At 43.6% G+C, this 17732-nt stretch overlaps 1 protein-coding gene across 1 annotated transcript in view; it reads right to left on the bottom strand.

Moving 5' to 3' along the window:
* Nucleotides 1-2274: 2274 nt before the first annotated feature.
* HMBOX1 (homeobox containing 1) overlaps nt 2275-17732 on the bottom strand; it is an 81254-nt gene continuing 65796 nt past the window's right edge. Inside the window, exons 6-10 of the mRNA XM_065401160.1 lie at nt 9246-9328; nt 7364-7459; nt 6045-6139; nt 5731-5832; nt 2275-2412 (exon numbers count right to left, since the gene is read on the bottom strand). Coding sequence (XP_065257232.1) covers nt 2275-2412; nt 5731-5832; nt 6045-6139; nt 7364-7459; nt 9246-9328 — 514 coding nt within the window. The remainder of the gene's footprint in view (nt 2413-5730; nt 5833-6044; nt 6140-7363; nt 7460-9245; nt 9329-17732) is intronic.

Raw genomic sequence — 17732 nt, 5'->3', positions numbered from 1 at the left:
ACACACACACACACACACACCAAGAAAGAACACTGCAATGTGACTGAACCAATTTCGTTCTTTCCTGAGTCTATCCTGACGCTATTCATGAATTTGCCTACTCAAGAAATACAATAAAACAGAAAAAGACAGCTCCATTCTGCTTCAGTGATCTACAGCTAAAGAAAGCACATACATTTCCCAATGAAATCCATAAATGAACTACAGGGCCAAGCCCTGCCTATATATCTTCAAAGTCACAGGGACAAAGAGGTGCCAACTCTGTGCCCTCTGTAAGCACAGAATCTCCCACATCTACCTAAACAGCTTTCACCGGATTAGCAGACAAAGATGATCTAGTTAGTCTTTACCTTAAGGGGGTTTAAGGCTGGCTAAAAACCTGCTGATGTGCCACAATTTCGTCTTTTTTTCTTTCTTTCTTTTTCTAAGTGCTTGCAATTATATCTGATGGTTTCAAGTTGCAAACATCTTGCAAAGCTGGGGGAGGAGGAGAGGGGAAGGAATAAAAACAAAACAAGTCATAGTAACGTCCCTTCACCTTTAAAAATGAACAAAAGACAAAGGAAAGCCATGCTTCAAAACTAAGCCATCTTCCCTCTGAAACTATTTCCGTACAGCAGGGTGGATAACATGGAATGTAGTGGAAATGCTATGTAAATGCATTAATTTTTTCAAAGATATAATGCAGCCTAGCCCGTCTCTAACGCATCCTATGCTGCTTCCAGTGAACAGTTTCCTCTTACCGGCAGTGACATATCACTTTTATCAGGATGCCAGAGATCACTTCCACACAATGCCAGCAGATGTAATTTTCTTAGATGCATACACAGTTCATCATTTAGATACTAGATGACAAGGTGATCACAGGGTGACTCTGTAATGCAAGTTTGTCGTTTGGTATTTTGAATTTTCAAATGATAAAAAAAAGATTTATCAAATATAAATATCTTTAAGAAAAAAGTAACAAAAGTGCTACATATGATCAAGGAAAAACAATTCCGTTAGTTTCTGCTACTTAAAGTAGGTTTGCTTTACAAATATTACCACATCCATTATCAATATGGCTTCCCATTATTAATTAAATTGTCTGTATCAGTATAGCTTTCTCACACCATAACAAGGACAGAGTAAAGAGAACACAAAAGCATTACACCCTATATCTCAAGGAGGAGATCTTCCTGCCTTTTAAGAAGTGTTCATATTTGGGTGAATATTTATGCCATGTTGATAACTAGCAGAAACTAGATACCAAAGTCCTCCAATAACCTTTCAGGCATGTTAGGATTGCAGGCAGTAGTTACACAGACTTGTACAAACTCACCCATTTATTATCTTAATCCCTTTTTTGAAAACATTGCTTTTGAGAGGGGCTGGAGGGGGGAAAAGGTGAGAGGAAGAACAAAAGGTAACGCAACTTCTATGATAGATCGATCGAGTCTCGACCTCTTCGGAGCAGGCACTGTTAGGCCTGCCAAATAATGAATAGTGGTTTTGAGAAGTGGACTGCCGTCCATTAGACATTCAGCTCATTTTTCATGTGATCCCAGGCTGGGCCTCTATCATGGTCCCAGAGGCAGAAGGCAGTATTTTATCCACTAAGCCATGCAGCTTGTGAGAGCAGAGGATGTCTGTGTTGAATGTGACATCAACCGAAATGTGTGAATATGTTTCCCATGGACATTCTCAGCGCAGTACCCAAAAGAAATAGATCAAGTCACTGTGTGACCAGTGAGGCACGGCTTATTGCAGCTGGAAATCACTTATTCCCAGGCTGAAGTGGGGTTTCTAGTGTTCTTTTTACTCTCTGTTGATACTCCCAATATGGTGTCCATCAACCCTGTGCCTTTACCTCAGCTTCCATCCTTTCAGTCTTGGAGGAGGAAAAGCATACAGACTAGTTTTACATGATGTCTAAGGGTATCCAAGATTTTAAATGTAGCCTAAGACTTGGAACTGAGGACTCTCTAAAATACCTGGAAGCACTTTCTTGGAATGCTAAGACAAAGCAGCAAGATTTTCGAGCCACTGGGGCTGGGAGAGGGAGGTTGGTTGGTTGACTGATTATTTACTGGGAATTAATACTGAGAGAGTATATGCAAAGGCTGAGGGCACCATGCCATCTTCACAGAACAAGACCCTAACAGCTAACTGACGTACAAGAAACTGCAAAGTTATACTGTAAGAAGAACACATATTAAGGACCGAGGAAAGTCTGCTAAGGTGCTACGTCTAAAACTAAGTTACTTCTTGTTTTGACCCTCCCCCTTCTTTGTATCAGTCGTCGTCTAGGGCCTCTGTCTTGATTTCGTTGGTTCCTTGCCGGGCCAATGCCAAGATGGTGTGGTTTACTGCTGCCATTTCCACGGCTAATGAAATGGGATCTTGGTGGTCACTATGGCTAGTGCTGTCATCCTGTGTATGCAGAAAGGAAAAAGATGAAGCGTTGTTAATTAGTGAGCATTCAGTCTGAGTGAAAGAGTTTTTAAAGTGAACTAAGGGCCGCAAATTACACTTTTGCTAACTGGGTAGGGTTGAAAAGAAACACGGATTCCCTTTAAAGAAAATGTCATTCACTGGGCAAACACAGGTTCATGGAAATGGGCAGGGCCGGGCGTGGAGATTCACGTTTATTTTCAATAGCTAAAAACTGGCTAATCGCGAGCGTAGTGCGGAATATATTAAATGATAAGGTAAGAGTGATTCTGTGTGAAATAGAAGTGACACAGAGATACATATGTTCTATTTTATATAGGGATACACCTATAGACAATTCAGCACTAAACCAACTGCTGAAAATGTCCCAGACAGATAAAAAAAGGTGGTGAAATGACCTCATGCAGGAACTGCCACAGCAGATCACACTGTCTAGCCAGCCATCCTGCTACATGCCACATCTCATTTAATTAAATAGTGAAAAACTGTGGGGTATACTGCTGCCTGCACTGCAACCTCCAACAGATCTGGAGGCTGTCATCATATTTTCCTATGTGTCTTTTTTCTAAACACTAAAAAGAAGCCTCTGAATTTTAACAGGACAACAGTTTAATTGTTCAGGATGTGTGGCTGCTGTGAAGTACGAAGAATATGGGGAAACTTCGCTGCTATAGTTCTGCAATGAAGATTTTTCTCAGCACTGAAATGTTTTAAGATCAATGAATGAGAAGGACTTCATTCCTCATACACACTGAAGTGTGCAGTTTTCTGAGCCTACATCAGGGTGGGGGCATGGTCTGAATATAGGTGTAACTCTGACACCCTTTGGTGGCTTGTTTCAGTGGGGATCAAACCTGGGACACGTTGATATTAATGCATAAGCCTCTACTGCCTGAGCTAAAACACACTTTTCAGATAGCCAAGGTTGTAGCAGGCTCATCAATCTCTAGCTGGCTTAGCCACCAGTAGAGGGGGACAGAGTGCCATACCGAGCAGCCATCGCTTACATAGGGATAAAGTAGGGTCCTATCAAATTCACAGTCCATTTTGGTCAATTTCATGGTCATATGATTTTAAAAATCATAAATTTCATGATTTCAGCTATTTAAATCATAAATTTCATGGTGATGTAATTGTAAGGGTCCGGACTCAAAAAGGAGTTCGGGGGGGATCGCAAGGTTATTGTAGGAGGGGTTGCGGTACTGCTTCCCTTACTTCTGCACTGCTGCTGGCGGCGTTGCCTTCAGAGCTGGGCAGCTGGAGAGCGGTGGCTGTGGGCCAAGAACCCCGCTCTGAAGGCAGAGCCGCTGCCAGCAGCAGTGCAGAAGTAAGGATGGCACGGTATGGTATTGCCACCCTTACTTCTGTGCTGCTGCTGGCAGGGTGCCACTTTCAGAGCTGGGCGCCCGGCCAACAGCCGCCGCTCTCTGGCCACCCAGCTCTGAAGGAAGAGCAGAAGTAAGGGTAGCAATACCATGACCCCCCCTAAAATAATCTTGCAACCCCCCTGCAACTTCCCTTTGGGTAAGGACCCCCAATTTGAGAAACGCTGGTCTCCCCTGTGAAATCTGTATAGTATAGGGTAAAAGCACACAAAAAACCAGATTTCATGGTCTGTGACGTGTTTTTCATGGCCACGAATTTGGTAGGGTCCTAGGAATAAGTCATAGTCATAGAGTTTAAGGCCAGAAGGGAACACCAAATCATCTATTCTGAGCTCCTGTATATCAATGACCACTAACACCACCCCGTACCCGCACACTAAACCCAACCAAGTTCTAATCCTAAATCTAAAAACCAACTCTTTCTGGGATCTTGGGCAAAGCAAGCGTCAGCTTCCCCCTTTCTGAACTGGGGGTAAAAATACTTACTTACCTTACAGAGGTCTTGGGAGAATTAGTTAATATTTTTACAGCATTTTATAGAGCAAAAATGCTAAGTATTTTTGTCATTATTACATCAGGCCCATGATGATGAATTTGCAACAATATCATTTCTAAATCAAGATGGCAGGTGGTGATTGCTGGTGGGACAGAAATGCCAGTTTTCAGTCAACTCCTGAGGCTGTTTAACAGAATCTCTTAATTTGCCATGAATTTTGGGCCAGATGTTCAAAACCCCGCATGCACATCAGAATTTTTGAATACCTGACCCTAAAAGTCAATTACGTGAACTATGAGAAAGTGTAAAAAAACCAAAATCCCTCTGAAGTTGTATTAACTTTATGTTATTAACTTTAATGGTAATTGGATAAACTTTATGTTTTCAAGTTTTCTGGAGTCTGAATGATACTCTGAAACGCAGATTTTATGTTTTTAACGGCTGAATGGGTGTTAAATGCATTACTGTGGAAAGCTGTGCTGATGACCATTTAACTTTTAATGCCTAATTATCCTTTACAGTGGAGTCCGGGCTAGATCATTGAGAACTGCAACATCTAAGGACTCTGAACAGAGAATTTTGATGCAATTAAGCAAATTATTTCTCTTTCCAAAAATATGTTGGATAATACAAAAATACAGAAAGAAAGAAATGGTTTGGAATTCTAAACAACGCATCTGCTAAGCCATCAATTCCTCTATCTGACTGGCATGCAATTAAATGTGCTTGGCTGCAGTTTCAAAATATATCACACCAATTATTTAGGAGATTCTGACCTTGCACAGCCATACGGAGCAGAGCTCCACCAACTACTTCCAGAGATGGTCTATAAAAGGATCTTTGTCCTCCACCAAAGAAACAGCAGCAGCTCCAAGGATGGTGGAAACAGAGCAGGCATACCAGCACCTCTCACCCAATCAATGTCCCACTGGACTTGGGCTGAGCCTACTGGGGTAGCTATTCCAGGATACTGGGCTCCCAGTAACCAGGTGATGAGATCTCCTACTTCCTTCCAGGGATGGCCTATTAAGAAAACCCCAACAAAACCCAGACACCTGGGTGTAGCAGCATGAACACAAGGAGCAAAGGAAGCAGACCCATCTAAGTGAACTGTTCAGCAAGGCCAATGATGTCAAATGAATCTATCCAAAATGGACTTAGTCACCACTGACTCTGCAGGGGAAGATGGAGAAGGGGAGGTGGGATAAGAACATGGGTGCCTGTTGTCACAGGGAAGCATGTTTGTGCCCAACACACTGCAGAAATGGTAAAGATCTGTACATCCTTTCTTGAAGGTTAACCACTGTACCAGTGCCAGAGATAAGAAGAGCTTGAATTAAGCATGGTGCGTAGCTTGAGTTAACACTGTCCTAGCATTTTTCAAACATTGTGTGTTGTGTGAATGGTGTCACTTGCTTGTTTGGAGCAGATCCTCCTGTCTTCTTCTACCTTCTCTGCTTCTCTGCCTCCCTCTGAACATCTTCCCTCCTCCTCCCCATTGCGTACTTGCCAAGTGTCCTGTTGTATGACAATAAATCCAAGTGGGTGAATACTGGTTTCTCACACATTCAATAGGGGAGCTGTGCTCTTCCACTTTCCCCATTAAAATTACATGAAAGAAAAAAAAAAAAAGGATGTCTGACTCATGAGAAGTACAAGGCCCCATGATGCTGAAGTGTCACATGCAGGGTCTCCCATCTGGGACCACGCAGCTCAGCTCAGATTCTTACCTGCTCTGAATAGTCATTCCCATCGACGTCATCGCTATTGGAATGGCCTCCTGGACTCTGTACATCTATGCCATGGCTCTCCAGGATTGCTGCTTCTTCGAAAAAAGCAAATGGATCCCTAAATTATCTGATGCATTACCGGAAGTAAAGACCATCCATATTTTATGCATTTAAAGAAAGTGGACTAGCAAGGTCAACTCTTGACCGCCTCTCAACTATCCACAATTTGGGTGGGTGTTAAGTGTTCACTTCTGTTGCCCCCCCAAATTGTTTCCATTCTTAATGTCTAATAGTCAAACCTTCCTTCTTCCCCATCTAGTCTACAATGGACGGGGTCTCCCTTGTGTATGCAGTGTGTCTGTAGCCGTGTCGGTCCCAGGATACGAGAGAGACAAGGTGAGCGAGGTAACATCTTTTATTGGACCAACTTCTGTTGGTGAGGGAGACAAGGTTTCAAGCTACACAGAGCTCTTCTTCAGGTCTGAAGCTCGAAACCTTGTATAGTCTGCAGAACCAACACAGCTAAGTTTGTGAGCTGAATCCTGTTCCAGCTTGCGCACTGTCAACAGAATTGTTTACTATGATCCAATCAGTAATGGCTCTGCAAACCCACTGACGGCAATAAGGTGGCACAGGGGTAACTGAAGGAAGAATTTGGCCTGCAGAATCCTTGGTATTGGTGATGGTATTTGAGATGTAAAGAACCCATCTCGACTTTCAGATCTCAGTGGAATCTTACAGGGTTGGCAGTAAGAAAAACACCACCATTTTGACTTGTAAAATGAGTACATTTGAGTTAGACATTACTGAGGCAAGAAACTTACAGACCCCTTTTTTAAAAATCGCTTCCCTTTTCCCCCTGGCACTTTTCAGAGTAGAACTGCACTTTAAAGGTTTTAAACTCAGTACATTTTGAATTTCCCCTATCCCCAGTGCAGAAATCACTGCTTCTCTTGTTTCATTTGGGACATTCAATGGGACTGGGCCAATAATTTGGTGTTAGGGAAATATGAATCCTTCTATATTGATCAGATTCAGACTTAAAACAGAAATTAGGTCCCCTAGTGACATCCGAACACTGAGTCATTTTTCCTGTCCTACTACTGACATTTGTAAACTGAGTCCCCGATGATAGTTTAGAAACGTTGAGAGGGTGAAAGATTTATTTTAAAAAGTGCTTCCACTGACTATTAAAAATGCTTGGAGCTTCTAGCCATTTGCATTAATAGAATTCAATCTTATACTCTCTAGCTCCCTTGAGCCGGCCTATCTACTTAAGCCCTTCAGGTTGTCTGAAAGCAGGTTCTCTGATACATTACCGATATTGGCTCTTCTCTTGATTTCCTTTCTTCTGTTGGCAAACCAGTTGTACACTTTAAGGGAGGTAACTCGCTCCAAATCTGACAACTTTTTGCCTGTGAAAATATACAGTAGAAAGCACAGTTGTTTACAGGGTTTCACAGGTATGGATAGCACTTTGTACATACATATAAGATCAGCAGATCCCTGCCATGTGATAAACCCTTGAAATTTAGAGCAGACAGCATTAGAGAGTGGAACTACATAAGAACCGTTCACAAATGAAATGCAGGGCTTTTCTTTGCAACTACAGCCAGCTCAGGCCTAAACTGTGACAGAGAGCAAAGCTGCTCTTCCGATTCAGGAGACCAGGATTCAATTCACAGCTCTGCCACAGAATTTGTGTGTGACCTTGGGCAAGTCACTTCACTTCTCCGTGCCCCAATTCTCCATAGTAAAACGGGAATAATACATAGGGATAATGTGAAGCTAATTTGGTTACTGCGTCGGAGGTGCACAGGTAGTGAGTGCCATAAAAAAGCTAGTAAACATTAATAAGAGGTGAGATATGGGGATGGCAGAGAGAAGATCTAGTAGTAGTAATAACAACAACTTATATAGCACTTTTCATCAGCTGATCTCAAAGTGCTTTAGAAAGGGGTTGCTATCATTATCTCAATTTTACAGATGGGGAAACTGAGGCACAGAGCAGGGAAATGACTTACCCAGGGTCACCCAGCAGGTCGACAGAGCTGGAAATAGAACCCCAGTCTAGTGCTCTGTCCACTAGACTAGACTGCCTCCTTGCTAAGTTATAGTCAATAATGCTAAAATTGTCACATATGTTAGGACGTCTTGTCCTAGCTTTTCTTTATTTCACCTTTGGGTTTATTACATTACTTTTAATTCCTGTAAACAAAAGTTGCAGAACGTGTTCTCTGCAAGGTTTGGGTATGTTCTACTATTTCAACTAAGCAAAGGCAGGTGGGCTCACTGCTTCAAACTTGGCATTATTACACCAGATGCCCACACTCCGTTCCCAGGTAGGATTTCTCATCTCCTACCCTCACAGGAGCAGGAAGAACTGCTGGGGGGGGAGGGGAAATGAGGTCCCCTAATTTAACACACACAACCTACAAGGAGGACTCATGTCTAGAAACTACAGAGAAGCTTGGACGTCAGGAGACCAGGGCTCCCTACTTTGCTAAGGATACACCATGTGATCGTAGGCAATTCATAACCTCTCTGTGGCTACATTTCTCCATCCTTAAAATGAGCTCAGTAATAACAATAATGCCACATACCCACTTTTGTAGAGTAGGGTGACCAGACGTCCCGATAAAATCCCGCTTGCCCCGTGTATTTCGCAATCCGTTTTTGTTTTTTTTTTTGCTCCACCGGTGGCCCTCCCCCCTCTCCCCCCCCCCCCGCCCCATGTGTCCCAATATTTTCTTCCTCTCATCTGGTCACCCTATTGTAGAGGGCTTTGAGATCCTCAGATAAGAAGTGCACATATTTGTAAAAGTAACTAAAAATAATTGGCTTTAAAGAATGCAAATCTCTGAAATGTATTCCCTTTCCTATGGATACCCTACATGACCCTGTATATATGAAATGTTTTGATGCTCAACTTCACCTCTAGCTCTCTACTATTTTAATTAGTAGAAATGTATCTTTCAGACATACGTGTTTGGGTCTGAAGACTACATTAGCCCTCATGTTCATCCAAGTACGACAGCTTGAATGACACGAGCCATATAGTGCTCTAGGAAAAACTTACTACTGGTTGAGAGCACTAAATTGTTAGTAACAGCCATAAAATGAGATTTGCTGAATTTAGCAGGAGATGTTGAAATTTAATTGCAGACTCCTTTGAAAAGAACAGTGCGATCAGGTCCTTACCTGGCTTTTGTATAACTGCATTACAGGCATTTGCAATTTCTTCTCTCTTTGCCTCATCAGGATATTGATTCTCATTGAAGTAACTGCAGAAAAAAAAGGTTTTTCAGAAATCAAAGCATGGATGCCCCAAACCAGCTTCACTAAAAGGTGTCAATGGCTAGTAAATGCACCGGTCTTAAAGGGACAATATAGACATATTAAGTTTTATGTTAAACAGTATGTGCATGTTTATGTATTACATGTGAACACACAGTTCTCCTTTAAAACCTTCTCAATTGCCTTAGATAACCAAATGTCACCGCCGCACTTGCACCATTCCCTATAGCAAGTGAGTAGGTATAAGGAAATAGAAAATGCTGCAAATACCAAAGATACTATTGCAAAGTGAAACACTCATGGTAGGAAACCCCACAGTTAGTACTAAGGCACCTCTGCTTCTTTAATTAAGAACGTAAGAACGGCCGTATTGGGTCAGACCAAAGGTCCATCTAGCCCAGTGTCCTGTCTTTCGACAGTGGCCAATGCCAGGTGCCCCAGAGAGAATGAGCAGAACAGGTAATCAAGTGATCCATCCCCATTACATGATAACATACTATTTTTTCCGCATGACCCCTGTCTCATTCAGTGCATAATGTTCAACATTTATGTTGATTCTCGGGGTTCAGTAAGCATCTCCCATTTTCTCATTCACTACATGCCTACCTCCACACTGACCACCAAAATCTTCACATTTTACCAGGAAACACATAACTACAGCTGTTTTGAGTCATTACTGTGGGATAACGTAGTGGTTTTCTTACAAGGGGTCTGTGAGTGCAGAACTATATAGTAATAATCTAAGAACTATGGATTAACTCTAGAGTGCACTTTTAAAATTGTATTTTTTATTTAATAATTGTAAACTTACTATGGGATAATAAGAGACTATTTTAATGTAACATTTTAGTGCTATAGCTTTTGATAATTATCATTTTACTATACCTATAGTTTTGCTATAAAAATTATAATTTTACTATTAGAAATATTTTCCTTAGCCTTAAACTCAAACAAATTGATTGAAAACCTCTGAGCCCAATCAAACTCAAAGTCAATGGTGCCGATTCAGACCCTATATGCAGGGATCACTTCATTTCTCTTCACTTTGCCTCCTAGGAATATATTTGTAGGGGTTATTTTACAAAAGTAAAGGTCAGAATTACAAAAGTTCCCCAGTCAACTTGGTAATGGACTCTTACAATTGTTACTGTGTATTTAAGGGAACAAATTTTGCTTTTTATTTTTACCAAGAGACCATGTAGCAGTGGACTCATTAATGAGACATGCATGCGTGCACCCCGCCACCCCATCGCTGTGTGCATCTACTCCCAGCATAACTTCATATAGTTGATATATCCTTATTTTTCAGCTAAAAGATGTTATACATAAATAAATGGACGAAACCAATGTAGGTTATCTTGTTAAAAGCATGATTTTGTTCCCTGTAATATTTTGTTTCCAAGCTACCTTTGAATAACTGCAGTTAACAGCACTCCCACTATTTCGCTTTGGAGATTATTCCACAGTTAAGTCAACCTTATTGTAAGTACATTTTTGTAAATGTCCAGCCTGAATTTTCTTTTCTTGCATTCCATCCTGCTATTCGCCCTGTAATTTGTAGTTACAGCTATATGTACAGTCAGAATCCTGCTTGTGGGTTGCTATTCATTGATTAAGAGAAATTGCTCATTAGCACAGCAAGAAGCACTGTTAATGTGCATCCATTTGATTTGCTTGCTTAGAGAGCAACTGCAACCATTGAAATTACATTTTTAAGTGAGGGGCAGAATATAGAAATTAGTGATTTGGGAACTAAATACCCTCTCTCACACACACACCCTTCCTCGTCTAGGTTTCTTGTGGAGAGTTTCTGTTACAGACTAAGACCCAGGTCTACATAGGCACCTAAATCCCAAACACAGGGACACAACTCCTAGTTTTAGGCTCCACTGAGATTCACAGAACTCCTGCTTGGCGGCCACCTAATCCTGTAGGCAGCTAAACCTCACTCAGTGCCTAAATTTTTGCTGCGGGTCTCCTAGGTGGCTATGTTTCTGCATCCAGAGATATGCACTGCTGCCTTGACTCTAGGCCAGCAGTTCCCCAACTAGGGGGCATGACCTCAAGTCGAGTTGCGCCATCAGCAGATGGGGTTGTGGCAATCCCAAGCGTGCAGATGCCATTTTGCTCCACACAGAGTGACCTTGCAGGTATCGTGCATGCAAGGCCAGGCTGTGCAGAGGATGACATTTGGTAATGGACTCCTCCATGCTGTCTGGGCTCGCGGGAGGCTGAAAACGGAGTCATGCAGGCAGAAAGTTCAGTAACTGCTGCTCTAGGTGTACGAATGCCTATTTCCTGCCTAACCCCAGCATGACCCACAAAGCATGGGAAGACAGGCTTTGCCCACCTCTCTTGCCTGCGGGACCTGATCTGGTAGGTGAGCTCTGAGCATGCCCTTCGGACTGGGTTCCATTCAAAATCTGGCCAGAGGAGGAGGCAGCAGTGGTGGCCCCATCATAACGCTTACCCCAGTGCACTCATCTGCAATGTGGGATACCCACGTTCAATGCCTCCCCTGCCTGCTGTAGAAAAAAGGATTTGAACAGGGGTCTCCCACCTCTGAGGTGAGTGCCCTAATCACTGGGCTATGGGATCTGCTCATGTGGCTCTCCCTCAATCTCCCGTGTTGAAGTTGTTCTACTTGGGATAAATCAGAGTCACTGGAGCAGGGGGACTAGACTCCGGTCTCCTCAGTCCCAGGAGAGTGCTTCTAACCACTAGAATACAGTGACATTCTCTCTCTCTCTCTCTCTGCCCCGATGTCTATTTAGGTATTTATCCAAAGTGAAACAGTTCCAACAGGAGACACAGAGCGCCCCACATCAGAATAGCCCAGTGGTTAGGGCTCTTTATTCAGAGGTAGGATTTGAACCCCTTCTCCCCAGAAGGGGAAATTAAACCCAGGTCTCCTACATCCCAAGGGAGTTCTTTAACCACTGGGCTAAAAGTGATATGGGAGGCATCACTGCCGCTGCCTCCCATTTGGGGTTGAGTTAGGCGCCTGCCTAGCTCATTCTCACAAGAAACTGCTTAGGCACCGAAGTCATCTGGCTCCAGGAGAGGGGCTCCAGGCTGTGGCTTGCAAGCAGAGATAGGGACCTCTCTGCAGCCCGGATTTAGGCCCCGAACTTCGTGAGAGGGGCGGGGCTTTGACACACCCATCTTGTCTGCATGCAGCTAGCTTAGGCGGGGAGCCACCTAATGCGCTGGCTTTTGTGGATCTCATTCTTAAAGCACCCATCTCTCTCCATTCATGGTCCAGGGAGCCTAGCTCAGCTTTGTAGATCCCACTGCAATGCTGAGTGTTGCAACTCTGAACTCCCTTGGAGGAGCCGGGCCTAAATCCTGAGAAACGACGCGTATCTACAGTCCATACTATGCCTGATGCCATTCGGTCTTAAACCAGGGGGAGTTTGGCCACTGACTTCAAAGGAAGCAGACTTGGGCCCATTGATTTCAATGGGAATTGCTGGTGTGCAGCACCTCTCAAAATTCTACGCAGGCAGCAGCAGGGACACTCCTCGAAGCATCAGCAAAGGCTGCAGGGCTTTCTTTGATTTGGCAACGTTCCCAAGCCTGGAATCAATGTAATTTTCATTCTCTGAAACATACCATCCCTTGGCTATACAGTACCATGGACTATTCAGCACCGAACTCTCATCCCTTACAAATTCCTGTCTGCAGGGATTGTGTTTTGTACAGGACTTTCTTGGAAAGGGGAATAACAAGGAAACAAAGCATCAAGAAATGTATAATGAACTGTGTTAGACAAATGTATATTTAATAATGTCAGAGAAGTAGATGTTATATATTCAATAGTAATAAGAAAATGTCAAGGAATTTGTTGCTTCCTGTAAGTATCTTGCTGACACAGCTCTCAAAACACTGGTAAAACAACTTCAAAGGCTATAGGTTTGTGTCTTACCTACAGTCGATTTTTGGTCGGTGTAGATAACAGGGCCAAGCACACCTGACAAATGTGTGATTTATTAGCCAGATGCAGCTCTCCTTAGTAAGACAGACTAGGGAGGATGGATACTGACTGGACAGGACTAGCCAACCAAGGCCACATGATGCAGACAAGTATGAATAAGACAACTGTTTTAAGAAATAATGGAATGGGTGAAAGCAATAAAAAGACAGCTCATTATAAAAGATGAGTAAGGAGGTACCAATCAGAGTTTTAGCAGGATAAATAAAAATGGATGAGTTAGAAGGATTTGGGGTTAGTTATTATGTGTGTATTAAATATATTTAGAATCGAATGATTATAAATAAGGTAGTTTTAATCATGTGTGCCTGCTTGATATTACGAGACTAGGTATAAAGGACGTATGCACAACAAAGGGGGCTGGAGGAGGAGAAGCCAAGCAGAACCCCATCAGATAGACCAGCATGGACCTGATGATGACAAAAACAGCCTACCCATACCCCAGGACTGATTGTTACTCTATCCTGCTCTATCTGTTTTACTTATGCTTGATTAAGTTGATGATATAGTGTCCTAAAATTCTCTTATTAAAGCTTTAAACTAGCTAGGCTTAGTAATTGGGGTGGAAAAACACCCCCTTGAATGACAAAAGTTTTAACGACAAAAAGCGCTGGTGTGAACAGCGCTTCGTTGGCAGGAGCCATTCTCCTGTCGACGAAGCTACTGCCCCTTGCTGGGGGGTGGGTGGGGGGGTGTCTTATTGTGTTGCAGGGAGAGCTCTCTCCTGGTGACAAAGAGCGGCTACACCGCTTACCATACAATGGCCCAGCTGCGCCGTTGTAAGGTGCACAGTGCAGACATCGCCGTAGATGCTGGGAGTTGCAACTCCTAACTTTTAGGCACCCTGCTGCCTAGAGGAATTCACAACTGTGAGTTAGGCACCCAGGGTCCCTGTGCAACGCATGGAAAGAGGTAGGCCCCTAGGCAAGGGATTCACAGAAGCCAAGACACTGAGCGGGGAGCTGCCGAAGTCCCACACCCCAAAAGAAGTTAGGAGCCTGACTAGAGAGGGAGAATCCTGAGCAGAGGCACCTAAGCCAGCCCTTTCTTATGAAAAATTGCAATGGTTCTTCCACTGCATCACTGATATCAAATAGCCCAGTGGTTAGAGCACTCATCTGAGAAGTGGGAAACCCAGGTTCAAATCCCAACTCTGCCTGATGTGGTGCAGGGCCTTGAACCAGGTCCCCCACCTCACTGGTGAGTATACTAACCAGTGGGGTATAGGCTACTGCGGGGTGGGGCTCTCTCAATCTTTCCTGTTGAAGTACACCTCTATCCCGATATAACACGAATTCGGATATAACGCGGTAAAGCAATGCTCTGGGGGGGTGGGGCTGCGTGCTCCGGCGAATCAAAGCAAGTTCGATATAACGCGGTTTCACCTATAACATGGTAAGATTTTTTGGCTCCCGAGGACAGCGTTATATCGGGGTAGAGGTGTATAAGGGACTGCAATCTATGCACTAACCACTAGGCTATAGTCACTCTCTCCGGCCCAATGTCTACGTAAGGCTCTGCTCCAACACTGATTGGGGATTTGAACCTTGGTCTCGCACATCCCAGATGAGTGCTCTATCTACTGGGCTATTGGGTGTAAGGGAGACAATGTTACCACCATCCTCTTTCCTGTTCCTCGTGGATTGGGCATGCTCAGAGCATGCCTACAGGATCAGGTGAGACAGGTGGGGGAATGCCTACTTTGAGAAACCCACCAGGGCTTAGGCATGAGCTAGGCGCCAAGTTGTTCGGCAGTGTCAGGAATTAGTTGGCAGCATGCATGTACATCTGCAGAAATTTAGGTGCCTACGGGACTTTAGATGCCTCCAGGGTTAGGCGACAGCTGAATGGGGGTGGTTTGTGAATGCCAGTGATGCCAAAATGTTGGACGTTAGTTCCTAGAGGGGCAGTTAAGTATCTAATCTCCCTTGGGAATCTAGCCCAAAGATTAATTCTGTAAATCTGCCCCACACAGCTGTATTAGGTTTCCTGTGAAAACTCTATTTCATTTACAGATACTTGCCAGAAATCTACAATACATAAAACAAACCCCATGGAGAGAGAGAGAGAGAGAGAGAGAGAGAGAGAGAGAGAGAGAAACGGTCATATACTAAAATCATAAGGTGACAGCCTGATGTCGTACTCTTGTACGGGCTGGATGATCCACAACCTGGTGGACGATGCCCAAGCTTACTAAAGAAACGCAAACAAAAGCAGATGTAAAAATGCAGGAAAAGCTCTGCCTCTGAGAAACGGGGAGACAAATTAATAAAGAGAAGAAAATGGAGACGCCATTAATGAGCCTCTCATTCAGCATATAGCTACGTGCTACACTGAATGCACTATGAACAAGCTGCAGGCTACCATATGCTCTGGCTGGCTCGAGTGCCTTGGAAAGGGAACAATGCTTGCTACCTGTAACAGAACTCATGTTCAATATTTTGTGATGACTGGGAGCAGGCTCCGTTGGTCAAGCTAACCCTTTTCACAACATGATGATGAAATGACATGCCAATAGCAAAGTTTCATGGCGGACGCACAGAACGTGGTGGTGGGGGGGGGGGGGGGGGCATTAAGGAGATGTTAGGAGTGACTCCTCAGTTAGGATTGTTGAGATTTAAGCTTAAAGCAGAACTAGAACCCCTCTGCTTCACACTTAAATGGACAAATTCACTCTCAGATCTGGCACAATAACCACAGGTGGTTTGCAATAGTAGATATCACTTCTCTCGCCCTCTGTCCATAGCCCCTTCTAGCTCAAACCCTATGCGGCATCTGAATTCCCCCCACTCACCCATCAAGTCTCTAATAGTCTCTACAATTCCATTCCTGCCCCTCCTATTAACTCAACTCACATTTTCCACCACATCCAGTCTCCTGGACAGCTCCCCCCATCAACATTCACAGTCCCCAATGTTCCCTCTCCCCCACCATATTCAGCTTTTATACTTTGACAGGACAGTTCTGTCAGCTACTCCGGGCAGAGCAGACTGAAATTTTCCAGTCTAAAAGACGAAGATCTCAGAAAGTTACAAGCAACGAAAAACAGGTTAGAATGGAAAATTTTATGCAACCTTAACTGTAAAACCCACACTCCCACTATACTAACCTACACTCTTGTAACACCTTTCATGCAAAGATCTTAAAGTGGTTTATAAATATTGTATGGTTGTATGCCACATCTACACCCTTCTCCACTTCTTTGGGGGCCCCAATCTCCTCTGGCCATAATAATGGTGATACCATAATACAAAACAAAACAACTAAGGGCTTGCATACAAGGTGCAAAAGGACTATGTTACCGCGCACTAGGTACTTTTTCAGAGCGCGCCAGCAGGATCTACACGGAGCAGTTACAATCCAATAGATTAGAATACTCTCGAAATCACATCCCCCTAGTTCGCTGCTGGTGCCATGTAGAAAAGCCCTACAAGCCTCCCAGTATCTCTGTAAGGTAGGTAATACACATTTCAAAGATTGGAAAACTGAGGGACAAAGACATTAAGGAACTTGCCCCTGGCCACACAGTAAGTCAGTGGCAGAGCTGTGAACAGACTCCAGGAGCACCCTGTTGTTACCACCATCCACTCTCCCTGCCACAGCCCAAAAAAGAACCCAGGAGTCCTCATTTCTGGTTCCCTGTTTTAATCATTAGAGTACACTCCCCCAGAGAAAGGGAAAGAACCCATGAATCCTGAATTCTAGTTCACAGCTCTAACCACAAAACAATATTCCATTCACAATACTGGAAGTTCCCTAAAACTTCAGGAGAAAAGCCATGAAGCAAACTTAGAAGATATAAGAAAAATAGTGATTAAGCAGGCACAACTAAATCCTGCAAAGGCGTTCTGCTTTCTAGACAAAGGGCAGCTGTCAGCCGAGTAATCACTGAACACCTTCCGCGAAGAAACCAAATGATCTCTTTTGCAGAGAATGACAGTAAAGAATTAAAATGAAAAGTGGCCAAATAATTTACATGAAATGAGAATCCATAAGATGGGAAAGAATGGAGATATCCTTGAAGCAGTTTCATTTCAATAACACTGAAGTCTAGAAAAATTGCAGATTCAGAGAAAACCTCTCTTTCAGGGATAATGTGCCTAGGACAATGACAGTCAGAAACGCCATCTCAGCCAGGGTTCTGTAATGTACATTTACACGTCTCCACCAAGGTGCCCCTATCTGAATTCCAGCAATAGCTGCCAACCTTTTTGCTCAACTGTAGAGTTTAGCTTTCCAGGCCAAGAACTTATATACACCAAATAATGCCCTCAGCCTCCCATTCTGTTGTGATCACACTGATCCACAGTGGGAGATTTTATTGCTCTCCATCCCATTGCTGGCAAGACAAGGGTTTGAAGTAACCTAAGCTCCCGAGCAGCGTAAGGATGGGCAGT

This window comes from Emys orbicularis, chromosome 3, assembly GCF_028017835.1.
Source record: "Emys orbicularis isolate rEmyOrb1 chromosome 3, rEmyOrb1.hap1, whole genome shotgun sequence".
NCBI lineage: Eukaryota > Metazoa > Chordata > Testudines > Emydidae > Emys > Emys orbicularis.
Note: the sequence above shows the minus strand (reverse complement) of the source record. Positions and strands in the feature narration are given on the sequence as shown.